Source organism: Chelonia mydas, chromosome 14, assembly GCF_015237465.2.
Source record: "Chelonia mydas isolate rCheMyd1 chromosome 14, rCheMyd1.pri.v2, whole genome shotgun sequence".
NCBI lineage: Eukaryota > Metazoa > Chordata > Testudines > Cheloniidae > Chelonia > Chelonia mydas.
In genome coordinates this window covers 12,034,542-12,048,261 of record NC_051254.2, presented here as the reverse complement: position 1 = coordinate 12,048,261, position 13,720 = coordinate 12,034,542, and the positions used below count along the sequence as shown (strand labels likewise).

At 45.2% G+C, this 13,720-nt stretch overlaps 1 protein-coding gene across 3 annotated transcripts in view; it reads right to left on the bottom strand.

The window, feature by feature from the left end:
- CA10 (carbonic anhydrase 10) overlaps window positions 1–13,266 on the bottom strand; it is a 340,079-nt gene extending 326,813 nt beyond the window's left edge. Inside the window, exons 1-2 of one of the 3 annotated variants that reach the window (XM_043528364.1) lie at window positions 12,732–13,266; window positions 11,513–11,996 (exon numbers count right to left, since the gene is read on the bottom strand). In XM_043528364.1, the coding sequence (XP_043384299.1) occupies window positions 11,513–11,573 (61 nt within the window). In that variant the 5' untranslated portion in view covers window positions 11,574–11,996; window positions 12,732–13,266. Of the gene's footprint in view, window positions 1–11,512; window positions 11,997–12,070; window positions 12,624–12,731 lie in introns of those variants that run through there. The other 2 variants (XM_007062783.4, XM_043528362.1) reach the window with 2 other exon arrangements.
- Window positions 13,267–13,720: the final 454 nt, after the last annotated feature.

Below are 13,720 nucleotides of genomic sequence, written 5' to 3'. Positions count from 1 at the left end.
GATTTCCCCAGCTACAGCCTCCACCAATCAGGAGAATCAAAATCAAGATAAACCTAATTTAATGAAATATTAATGGGCCTAATTCACAATTCTGATACTTCAGCCCTACATTAGGGCAACTTAATTGATGTCCGTATAAACTGGTGTAACAGAGAATCAAGCTCTAATGACTGCAATTATATTTGTGTGATATGAGCCCTGCTTCACTGTTGGGGTTTTCCATACCCTATAGCAGGGGTGGGCAAACTTTTTGGCCTGAGGGCCACATCGGGGTTGCAGAACGGTATGGATGGCTGGGTAGGGAAGGCTGTGTCTCCCCCAGCATCCTGGCCCCCACCCCCTATCTGCTCCCTCCCACTTCCCGCCCCGACTGCCCCTCTCAGAACCTCCAAAACATTCAACCCCCCCCGCTCCTTGTCCCCTGACCGCCCCCTCCCGGAAGCCGCCACCCCTAACCGCTCCCCCAGAACCCCACCCCCTATCCACCCCCCCGCTCCCTGTCTCCTGACCACTCACCCCCCCGAACCTCCGCCCCATCCAACCTTCCCCTGACCGCCCCCCGGGACCTCCTGCCCCTTATCCAACCCCTCTCCCCCGCCCCCTTACCATGCCACTCAGAGCAGCAGGACAGGCTTATTGGAAAGCCTGGGAGGTGGGAGGGCGCAATCCGTGCTGCCCGCGCAGCGGCATAGCTGCAGGGGAGGGGCAATGGCAGGGGAGGGGCCAGGGGCTAGCTTCCCCGGCCGAGAGCTCAGGGGCCAGGCAGGACGGTCTCACGGGCTGGATGTGGCCCACGGGCCGTAGTTTGCCCACCTCAGCCTAGAGACAGTCATAATCCCTCATGATTTCTATAACGCATTCTGACCAGGAGTTTTTCCAAATGGTTTTCGAGAAGCTCAGGTATTACTTTTCACCCAGCATGATGGACAGATCCATTCAGCTGTAATAGACAAAATGTACATTTTGGTGCCGAGGAAGGGAAGGGGGATGGGAACTAGATCTGGGATAGAAGAGAATAGCCCTCACTCCCCATTACCTTGCACCTTGTGCAGCCATTCACACCTGTACAAAACAGAGCAACCTGCTTCTGTTCTGGGAGCATTTTATACCTACTTGGCACTATACCACCTAGGTACAAGACAGTGGAAATTCAGGCCCAACGTGAGAGCGACCTTCAGGACTGTTTCCCCGAGTCCCCTTCAGACCCCATTTCTAGTCATTTATCGTGTCCTCCCCCACAGTTCCTAGCACATGTGGGATTCTCGGAGTAAAACAGACAAACGAAAGATCCTCTCATCCCCTTACGAGAGTGGAAAATGAGAGCGAAAACAAAGAAAGACAAAGGTGGCCGGTGTCTCAGGCAGTCTTTCTGCATTCGGCCCTTTGGGCTCAGTCTATCAATGGGTCCATTGTCTTCTAGTGGGCTCTAACTCCAGCCCCTCCTCTGGGGGGTGTGCTGCTTTGCAGCTGGTCTGTGCAGCTTCAGGAGCAGGTGAGGCCTGCGATGGTCTTCCTCTTGGCTGACCTGTGTCTGCTGTCAGCAGTCTCTGAGGTGGAGCAGTCCTGCTCCTTTTCACGAACCCTTCCTGTGGCAGGTTTTCCCTTTTTAAGCTCCCCCCGCTCTGCCCCTGCAGAACAAGCCTTGCAGGTGCGCCTCATCAGTGCTGAACTGGCCCAGAAGAGCTCGTTAGTCTCCTCACCACCAGAGAGAGAGCCTGTCCCTTCACCAAACCCAATATAATGAGAGCGCTTAACCCAACTATGTGGTGCACAAGACAAAGGGATGAGTTCTAGCAAACAGGCACCAATTTGAAGGTTAACCTAGTAAGAGTTAGATTTATCCTCTATTTGATCTGTTCCAGGTTCTCAAAAGCCTTTGGAATTTGTAGTTTAAAACAAGGCACAAATAAAAGAAAGCAAATGATCTTTAGCGAGTAATAAGGCTTGAGTAATAAGTCAAGCTCCAGTAAACCTATGGAGAGGCCAGAGGCTAAGAGCAAGAGAAGAGAATGTGATCACATATTCAAATTGCCCTGCAAGGCCTCAAGTGCTGAAAGCTTTAAAGGTAACGTGTTTTGGCAAGTAGCAAGGCCAAGGAGCTCAGGGCCTTCTGCTCTTCTATATAAGCTGTCCCTACACAGGGCAGTGGCCCTAGAATCCTTCCCCCATGGGCATGCAGTTTGCCTCATGCTACAGAGGCCAAAATTAAGTTGGCTAACCTGCAGATTTCAGGGAATCCACCAGAAGATGAGGGCTTTTTGCCTCAGCACAGGCCAGGCCCCTTGGCTTTCCAAGTCCTCTTGACAGAATAGCTCTTTAGCTATGGAGGTGGAGGGCTATTTCATAGAGTGGAACAGGAAGCTGCACAAATTCCTGCAGGGTCAGTCTGCAGTAACTAGCATTGTTTTTCCCTGCAGATTGCACCTCCACCCTTACCTTGCCCCTTTTCACCCCACAATGGTAAAGCTCTCCCAGATTCCATGCCATTGCCAATCAGCTGCTGGAGTGCAGACTTCCCTCCACTCACAGAAAAAAAGGGCAACACTGGGGCATTAGAAATACAAAACTAAGGACTAGGGCCTGTAATTCTCCGAAGCCATTTTTATGAGGGTGTTTTAAAGAGCTAATATATCAGTTTGGTCTTAGGCCCAAATTCTGACCCTGACAGTGGCTGGGCCAACTCCCGGCACCTGTGTGAAGAACCACTGAATTCAACAGGGCCATGTCTGTGCACAGTCAGAATCAGGGCCTGAGGCTAACCCAATAAATGGAAGCGTTGGGAGAAGTTGAGGAGAGAGAAAATGGAGAACAGTTTAACAACATTTAAGGATTAACGCTTAACATCCCTGTTGGGTGATCTTGGGGAAGTCATTACACCTTTGGGCCTTATTGTCCCCCATTCTGCAGATGGGGAAACTGATCCTTACCTTCCTTGTTTAGTACTGTGAAATCTAAGAAGAAAAGTTTACACGAGAGCTAAGTATTTATTAATAAAAGGCTTCTTTTGTTCATAACTTACCTAAAATAACACTGTGTTGATGGTCCCATATCCTACGGTCCTCACTCAGACAAAACTCGTGTAGAAATCACAGAGAGTTCTTCAGACTTCCCTATTCAAGGCAGAATTAGGACTCATATGTTTCAAGACTTCAGTCATTCAGAATCTCTTTCTCCTGGCAACTACACTTCTCCCTTCCGTAATTGAAAACTGCAGTTTCCCATGTAATAAATAAATATAATTCACCTGCAAAGGAGATGGATTTCCTCTCACGTACGGACAAATGACTCGCTGTCCGCCAAACCTCATTTTCAGGTGGCTCTATGATAAAATGTATTTTTCCTATTCAACATGTGGGCGTAAACACACCCTTGCTCTTCAGAGAGCGCAAAGGACAATGTATTTCCTTTTGCCACCACGTGTAGCAAGCACAGATCAATGCTCTCTCCAGTGGCCAACTCATGCCACCTCGCCAAAGGAGTGACACTACGTGTGGAAATTCCTGCAGTTACCCACCTAAATAATCTGTTGGGAGTGCAGGAAGGCGGTATGGTTTGCCAAAAGGCATGCCCATTCCACCTCTGTTTCAAATCACACAGCTGTCCATACACCCATGCACCAGGGCATTAGGTATCCTGTACTACTCCCTAGCCCTCTCCCCCCGCAATGGTATGACAGGTGCTACAGAAGCCCTGCTATCCTAGTCTCTCAACACATGACTGGAGCAAACACCCTCATTTTGAGGGGGTTTGCTGGAGCAGAGCAGGACACTGTGAAAGTTCATAGTGGGAAGGGTCAGCAGTAACTTCAGCAAGAAATTGCCTGCAAATCTGCAAGGAGGAAGATGTCGCATAAGGTGGCTCAATCTATCCCCATGGACAGATACTGCTCCTAAAAGCTACTGATGCAAGGTGGCTTCAGAGGAAAGGAATAATAACGCTGCAGGAAGAAAGAGGAAACTAAGCATGTGCTTAATGGGCACTTTGGGCCAATAACTGCACACCTTTTCATCCACTCCAATTCTAAAAGTTTGACAACATGACCTCATATCAGGATAAATATACTGCACACCAAGGGCTGATCATGTAATCTGCTGACACCTCTTGCAAAGCGCTGATCACCTTGAACTCCCATGGAAGAAGTGCAAATGGGCAATGATTGTTGAAGGTGCTCCCCACCTAGCAGGGTCAGACAGGTATGAACATTATTTGTTACACTATTATGTCTATTTTCATCCTCTATTTCTCAAAAGGTTTTACCATCTTTTAGTGAGTTATTTGCAAAATAAAACTATAATGGTATTTTACTGTCAAATATTTACGTTACAATAAGTGATACTGCTTGGGAATTTAGGTTCAACGTTTATTTTATTATAAAAACAAAGATTTACAAGACCTCTATAAACAGAAAATGTATTTTTGTATGGAATTTAAAGGGGGAACCCAATGACAACAGGTACTTGGTATAATTTTGTTTGTAGCTTTCTCCTTAGTCTATCACTGAACCATTGTGTTAGAGCGCGGAAACCATAAACTGCTCGTCTCTTTCCATTTTTCAAGCTGAGTAAAAGGCAAATACTAAACCAGTAGCGCAAAGTCTAGTAGTGCCCCAAGACTATGTTGGTGGACCCCTTTATAACTAGATGGAGCCTCACTGAAGTTAGAGGCAGCGCAGGGATCTGCCATGCACAGCAGTTTGCCAGATCAGGGCCAGATTCTCATTTACCCCAAAACCACTTTCCATCATTATAGCAGTGCCAAAGGGCTTTATAAAGTGGGTGTGAATGTTATTCTATATCGCCTCAAGCTTCCTCTAACTGATATGTCAACAATTAAGCACCTGGATTTAAGAAGATATTTTCCCCATGGGCATGTTACTGCCCAGTTAATAAAGTGTGGGGGACTTACACTTGTCTCTGAAGCATCCAATACTGGTCACAGACAGGATACTAGATTAGATTGACTAGTTTAATATGATATAGCGGTTCCTATAATAATTAATATCTGCCTTTAGCACACTCCACTGGAGGACCTCAAACCACTTCATAATCATTAATTAAATCTCACAACATCCCTGCAAGATGGCTAAATCAGCAAGAATGGTATTATCTGTGTCATTACATTTGAATTAGATGGTCTCTTACTTTGGGTTGGTTTCTAAAAACAGTAAATCCCACTGGAAAATGCCACTGCCAGTATTTATAAGGAACATCATTCCTTTTTTATTTCCTATGTATTGTTAACATTACAGTTCGTCTACCATAATAGACTTTTGTTTGCTAGCTGGAATTCTCAGTTGTTGACAACCACTTTTTTTAGTATGGTTATGTTTGCACTGTAATGCCATCAAGCAATGCAAACAGAACCACGCTAAAAACAGAAACAACGACTCTGAACAGTCCATTTAAATCCTTTACTTCTACTTTCTACTCCTCCAAACATGGACTATAAATAGAATAAAAAAGGGATTGGAGCAAGATAATCAATTTATCCCCATATGTCAAAGGGTCGCCATAACTATGACTCTTACCCAGCTCTGACCATGGCACAAGGTTGTAGCAAGCATACGACAAAACAAATATATAAACTTTTCTATCAGCAGTCATGTTTCAAAGGTACTGTAAGGCCTGGACACTACAGCAATTGCAAGGCCATCTAAAAACCTATTAGCATGGGATCCAAAAAGCCAAGAGAAGCACAGCTCTGATTACAAGACAAAAATGCCAAGCAGGCTTAATTTGTGATATCCAAAGAGAAGAATTTATTTAGATTATTAGGATCCTGACAAACAAAAAGGACTTTCAGTAGATTTTTTCCCTTTCTGGACAAGAACTAACACTGTGGCCTGCTATTTCCATTTACACCATGAAAGAGGTTCACTTCCTGCCAAAAGACTGTTAGTCATCAACAGGTCAGCAATGATGCATAGCTTAAGCTACAAAAAGCATCAGTTCTCCAACCTTTAAGCAGCAGTAGTGTACAGTAACACTTCGCCAATCACACAGGAGCATTCAAAACACTAGTTTTATGGTAAGCAGGTACTCCTTGTTCATTGGTGTACAGGGAATATTCATGATGCAAAAGCAAAGCTATCCACCATTTAAACCCTTGATTTAACATCTAGGTTGTTTGCTAAAGATATAATGACAAACCGCTTGTGGAATCTCAAGAGCAAAACCAGAGAAACTAGCATTAGTTGAATTTGAAAACAACTGTATCTTAGAGTCAAGAATGTCTTCTACATCTATGATCACTCTTAGGCCCTCCAACTGGGAAGTACTGATTATTATTTTAATGTTGTCTCGCAGGCTTGGTGTCTAGTTCAGTTTCATTAACAATGAGACTGAATAGCAAGGCCAAAAGATAGCTTTAGGAACAGCAGATTTTAATCATAGCTGTTTGAGAACAATAGCAGAGATTACCGCTCTCCCCCTTTAGGTTTATTTGTCTGATAGAAAACAGTTTGTTATAACATCTGCAAAATTATTCATAAACTTCCCTTTCCCATATACTCACAGCAGCAAAAAATAAGTATATAGTTTTACCGCCTATCTGGTCATGTGTTCTAGCTGGCAAGCTAATGAAACAAATAGGATAGTTGAAAATATAAAAAGGATATGAAAATATTTATAACAGACTACAAGGTCATTTCAGTAGCATTTAAAAAAACAGGAGCAACTTAACACCCTTTGAAAGAGATGAAACATCTGTGGTACTTCCAACATGAGGAGGCATTCAAAACATTTAGAGCACCAGAGGCAGAGCGGTCAAATCATACAACTAGTTCCAACCTGAAAGTCTTAGGAACCGAAAGTCCTTCCTAATCCCTGCAAACATCTGGCCTCAATCCTTCGGTCTGATACGAACTGAAGGCCCCAAGTCAATGCAGATTTCCGACTAACTTCAATGGACTCCATGCAAGGCTAAGGGCCTGCCCACACACTTTAGTTTACAGGACTGGGACCCAAGAGGCCATCATACACAGGATGCCAGAAGCTCTAAGCCATTTAACATACCAAACTAGTGGCTGTATATTCCCATATAGCATTATGTCTAATGATGGCACATCAGTTGCATGCACTCCCATGTATGCATAGTTCTTTCCCCTGGAACCTTACACTGTTTACTTATCAGTAGCCTTCCGCCTTCACCAAAATCATGAGAAAAAAACACTTTTGTAGAAATATCTGAGTAATTAAATTTCCATAGTTTTTGGTCCTGAACTACTGATGTACAGCACAGCAATGGCAACTAATACACGGAACTCTCACCTCTCTCACTTCCACAACATTGAAATTCCACTGACTACAACTGACTTACTTCTGCGGTATACTGGTGTGGGACAGCAGTGTCAGGCCCTACAATTTTAGGTGCTCATATATAGGCCTGGAAAGGGGGTGAGCCAAGTAGGCTTTGTGTTCTCTTTGTGCTTCCCAAATCCTGGGGCCATCCAGGAGCTAATTCAACCCCCAGCACAATTCAGAGCACCTTAAGAGCTATTCTGCATTATGCCAGCTGGTAACCGCCCCCAAGAGACCATAACACCAGTTAAAGATCAGATGTCATGCAGCAGTGCTCCAACACACCCTCTCTCACCTCCAGCCACACCCTCAATACCAGGGGAGGCTATAACAGTTTTAGACTACCAAGGAATTCCTCCATGTGGGAAGCCTTAGCTGCCTGCTGAATTGGTGCAAAGGTAAGGGGCCATACGTGTCTGGACAACAGCCAACTCCTAGCAAGGATGAGTCTATTCTCAGATAAGAGTTCTGGGGGACTGCACGCATTTCATTTATATGAGCTTCTTATTGACCAAGGACATTATGCGGTACTGTATCACAATTACTGTATGCCACAAACAACCTGAGTATCCAAGTTCCACAAACTTTTCTATTGAATGGATCCAAAGAGGACTTGTTTAAGCAGAAACCTGAATATGAATGCACATGAAAACTTTTTTTTTTACATGTAACATACTGCAAAGGTTTGAAAAGAGCATCTTCTATTACACTTGGTGGACAAATGTCTAAGATCATGAGAACATTACACAAGGTTTATGTAAGTGACTGTAGAAGCAAACGTGGCAGCCATTATGTGAGCAGCAACATCCCACCCATAGCTGTGAACATTGCAGTTAATCAATCTATGGTGGTATTACACAGGAAAGGAATTTTGGCCGTGATAGCACAGACCATAATCCCCTTGCCTTTTACTCAGTGTCAGGATTATCTGCAACTCCCCTGAAATAGCAGCCAGAAGGGATCTTATTTTAACATCCTGTCTAAAGGACGACATCTCCATTGGCACAACACTCTGTCAATGCCATGCTATAGCATCATTAAAGGACATGAATCTATATATGAATCAGACACAGACACTATTTACAAAAGCATTAGAAATGCATCAGTGTATTTTTTTTTACAGAGGGTTTTCATTCCCTTCTATAGAGTTAAAATGATTTTCTTGTTCCATTAAGCCTGTTCTTATTTATCATTCACGCAATCAAAGCTCAGTTCTCTTTTTAAAGATCTTCAAGCAGCAAAAATCCTAATTCAGTGTTCATAGAAAATAAACATATCTAGCTTAAGAACATGTGCAAACAAATATACAAACAAAAATATTTGTTTTGAAATAAATGTCACTAAATCAAATGTATATAAAAACACAATTGTTTTACTTCTGCATTCCAGTCCCATTCCTCCCAGACCAATCCAACAGATCATTAATTGAGGCACAGATAGTTAACTGATGAAAGAGGAACATCAGGTGGAAGGTGACTGATGCAATAAGAATTCATTCTTTTAAAAAAATGTATCAGTACTTCTTTTAGTAAACGAAACTCTGCTTCCTTATCTGGAACATCACTAACATGCTACCAAAATTAAAGCTGCCTGTCATAATATTTGAGATATAAATTATCTTTTCTATTAGTCTTCCTTTCCCAATCTACACAAGCTGTCACATGGGAGGGAGGAGGTTATGACATCAGAAAGTGGCAAGCATGTGTTAAGACTGCAATCTTCATGTTATACATGAAATAGAAGTGCATAACTGGGTAAGAAGCTATATTCAGTACAATTTATATTTTGATATACATACAAAACACTGCCTGAAATAATGTTTCATATATTTCTAGCCAAACATTTTTATTATGTTTATTAATATAACCAGTCAACAGATGGGGTAAGGAAACCTAGCTTTCCATATTCAGCTGATAACCAACAATATCATTTTGAATTGTAGCCTCTGGTGACGTATGGACTATGTTAAACAGGGACCAATCCAACACTCATCGAAGTTAATGGAAAGACTCACACAGACTTAAATGGACTCTGAATCAGGCCCTCAATAAGTGCAAGTGAAAGATAGTGCTGTATACAGCACCAACAGAAAAAACAGTCTTATACTCCATCACTAAAATAATTGACAAAGAAAAAATGCTATAGTTAATTTAAAAATAATTTAACTTTTGTAATTTGCAAGAAATGTATTTCTAGAGCACTTTCCTCGGTTAGTTTCCTTCTTGAACCTCAAGCATTATCAAATGATCACTGTATATCTTTCCCTAATATGCCACAGAGCAAAAAAGGGCAGCTGGGGGGGGGGGGAGCAGAAATGAAGCATTAGTGCCAAGCAGATATCTGCAGATCTTAATCCCTCTTTCTGAGATGACAAGTACTAAGAATCCATGAAAAAGGAGGATTCCTGGGGGGGGGAATATATGGAACTGAAGGCTAAAGGTACGTAAACATCCTGTATGAGGTTAAAGCAAACTATCTGAGGCCACACAGCAAAAAGCACCTGTAGTTCACTGTATTCCTTAAAAAATAAAGGATGGATATCAGACTGTTCTCAGTGCTAGAGGGAGATGGAGAGCCATGAGAGCCCCTGCAGGACTTATCCCACTCCGTTTCAGAAGCAGGGTTTTGATTTGGGTGGCAGCGGGTGGCCCTGAGGAGATCAAGGGATACTATCCTGTGACCATCTCAAGATGTTAATCTTCAAAGTGACAAGAATATTCCTCTTTCCCATGCTCACACCACAGAGTTCATTATTCCATTGCTGTTATTTTAAAAGAGGACGTCTGATTTGAAAAGTGCTAGACAGCTGGCGAATCACACTGGGTTAGACAGCGAAGTGTGAGGCTGGGATGAAAGAGGCAGTGGGGGGATGGGGGGGGTCATGCCATTCTAAGGAGTGAGAAGGCGGATTATCCAGGTGGCACATATGAGAGTGGATTAGCACAAGGGCCACCCGAGACGCTGCCAGTATGCGAGGACATATCACCCAGATGCAGAGGGTGCCAATCTGAATGCCAGCAGTACCAATGCAGGGAAAGGGGGTTGGATTACTCAGGGGGCTGACGCAGGCACTACCAGTCCAGGGGCAATATGAGAGGTGAGGCAGGTGCAGATCATGCCAAATAAAGTAGATCTTGCCAATGTGGGGAGGGGAGGTGGTTAGTGCAGGTGATGTCAATCCAGCAGTTGAGAAGCTGGATTAGACCAGGGACTGGTGCAAGGAGTGCCAGTTGGTACAGATGCTGATGGTCGCTGAGGAGCTACAAGTTTTGCTAAGCGCTCCTGGCTCTGCACTGAGGCCCAGCAGGATCTCCCTCCCTGCAATGGAATAGCCGATGCTGTCAGAGTTCCCATTCACAGGCTTATGCAATGACTCCAGGGTAGAGGCAGCCTGCAGGGAAGAGAAGCAGATCAGGCAGCTTGGATCCCCCTGGTTCCATCCCAAACTAGAAAACTGGCTGGCTCCCCCACAGTTGCTCCTGCAATATAATTATTCCAGCATGACTGACCTGACAAATTAACGAGCTAACCAGGGCTTCTGAAGTAGAAAAGCCTGTTTTCCCCAAGAATAAATTGCTCTAATCCTTAACACTAGATCCCCTGCCATGCCTATTCATTAATTGGACAGGCTCTGGTGACAACCGAAATTACCTGACTTCTGCAGAATGGTAGAGATCTTTGCAATCTTGAAACTAAAGAGTCTGAAACAGGATTCCCAGCCATACTGTTGGAGATTTTTTAAAATCCTTTTACAGCACACACAAACACACACACGCTGTAAACCTTTATTAAATACACTACTCACTATTATTCTTTCTTTTGCAACCCCTAAAAAACGTAGCACACCAGAACATGAAAACTGTGCCAGTGAACTGCAATCCTTTTAAAACCCCCAGATCAACCGAGTTTTAGCTCTGTAAAAGCCACGACATGCTGGGATTACTGCAATGTAGCAATTAATTATTGCAATCACTGTGTGTTAGGAATGACTACCAGCGTGCTACCAAACACTGCAATTAATTATTGCAACTAATGCACCGTAATTAATGCACTGCTATCAGAGTAAAGAGTGGGGCAAAAGGCACCTAACAAATCTCTCAAACTAATTTAGCCACGATTAGCGCTGCTATTTTTTATTGTATTTCTCGCACTTCTACGGACGGTGAAACCCGAATACAACGCCGGGTATTTCACCCCACATGTTCGCTGCGTACCTGAAATGCAGACGATGAAATTGGCTTGCAGAAGAAAAAGCACCTCCCAAACAATTTCCATCCTCCGATTCTCATGCCAAGTGCATCCCTCGGCGAAAAGAAATAACAAAGATCAATATCGCAGTTTGAAGGATCCCAGCAAATCTCCTTTCGGACTTCCAGACTGTATTCCCCAGATGTGCTGACAACACATGTCCGAGCTCTCTCTCTGCACGGCTCAAGCGAGATCCCTTCCCTTCCTTCGCCCTCCAAAAAAGACCAAGAAGAAGGTAACCGCCAGCCCTGGGCTCTTCCTCCAGGAGTGAGACAAAAATCCACCAGATCTCCCAACAAGACATAGACAACAAACGCCAGCTGATCCGGTCCGGAGAGTCTCTATTCCAGGGCAGCCAGCTGCAAGTTACCCCCAAACTCTGCACGACTCACCGGGGCAACGCCACAAAGCCCCATGCCGGGGGAGGAAGGTGGGTTTCCTCTCCTGCTTCTACAAAGTGATCAGAAGGAGATTAATACACGTTGCTACGCATGAGACCCCCCCATGCGTGTTATTTCACGTACATAACACGGACTAGAGAACACAACATCATAGCCCGCTTCTCCTTCCAAAACGCTTTGGCTCCCGTAATTCCCCTTCCAGCAAACGAGATCTTCCGCAATGCAACTGCAGGGGTCGTTCTTCCCACGTCTACGGATTTCCCCTCGCCTTGTTTCCAAGTTAGAGGGGGAATCACGCCGGGGGCAGAAACAACAGACCGGTGGGGTTCGCCTCCAAACTCTGATTTGCATCTACCAGTTTGCTCAGGTTAATGAAGCCTCCAAAGCACCAAGCGAAAAAAAAAAAAAAACGTGGCCGGGAGGGGGGGAGGGGTTCGTTTTATTTTAAACACCTAGGCGCGCCCCCAAATGAAAACCTGCCCCTTGAGGTCTCCGTGGCGAAAGGGCAGGCAGCGGTGGGGTGCAGCTGAGCGCAATGAGGTTAGGTTGGTGGGGTGCAAACGTGCAGAGGGAAATATGCGACTGTATTTTAAAACTTATTTAAAACAAAAAACAAGCAAGTTGGCACCAGTTGGGGTGCGAATACGGCCAGGAGTTAGCAAAAAGTCGTCGTATTGCAGCGGGTAGATCATTGCTTTCCGGAACCCACATTACTTCTACGCAATTGACCCTCCCCCTCCCTTAAACACACACACACACTATTTTAATGCAACCATTTACTTACCCCCGCAAAAACGTCCGTCCTTTCCCCCCACTCAGTGCATGCGGGATGGGGAACTCCTGCCTGCAGTCCCCACCATAAAAGAGGGCAAGCAGCTTGCTGCAGCCCCCCGGACGCTTATGGAGAGCTTACAGCCCAACCGCGCTGTTCCGAGGGCTGGGACGCCTTCTCACGGAGGGGAACCTTTTTGCTTTGGGCTGCGGGATGCTCCCCGCCTGCGCCGCTCTCGGCCGAGCTCACAGGAGCTTGGCCAGGCACAAGCGCGCGCACAGGCGCGAGCCGGCGGGCGAGGCAGGCAGCGTTCCAGCGGGTAGGCGGCGCGCGAGAAAGCGGCCGCAGCTGCGAAAGAGGCCGCCCCAGGTTAGCAGCTAGGGCTGGAATAGCTCAGCTGCCTTGGGGGCGGGGGGGCACGACCGGACAGGGGAGGGTGGAGAAAGGCGGGAGGAGATCATCACTACTGCTGTAACCTCGGCACTGTCCGAAAGCTTCTTCCCACTTTAATTTAAAATCTGTACTAATTGGTGTTGCTAAATAAATAAATACACGAATAATAGGGTCACCGTGCTGTTTTATTGGGGAGGGGTAGGGCGGGAAATGGTGGCAAGGTTAAAAAGCCGGGGGGGGGGGGTAATTTAACAGATTCCGGGAGACCGAGGCTGCATGAGGCGCTGTTTGGGTTATAGATGAAGCGGCAAACGAAGGGCAGGTGTGCAGGAGTGATATTGCATTAGGCTTCCGCCTACCTTTGATGCACGCACGATGGATTGATCATAGGGTGAGGGAAGGGAGTGGGCTTTGGGTGATAAACAGAAAATCCCAGCTCAGGGCAGGTGCGCAGAGGTGATATTGCAAATGCTCCAGCTGAGGATACTTATGTAGCGATAATTGATCATACAAAGGGCGAGGGAAAGAGAAGAGACGGGCAGCATTGAGTTAGAAATCCTAAATTGGGGCAGGTGTGCAGAGGTGATATTGCAAATATTTCAGATGAG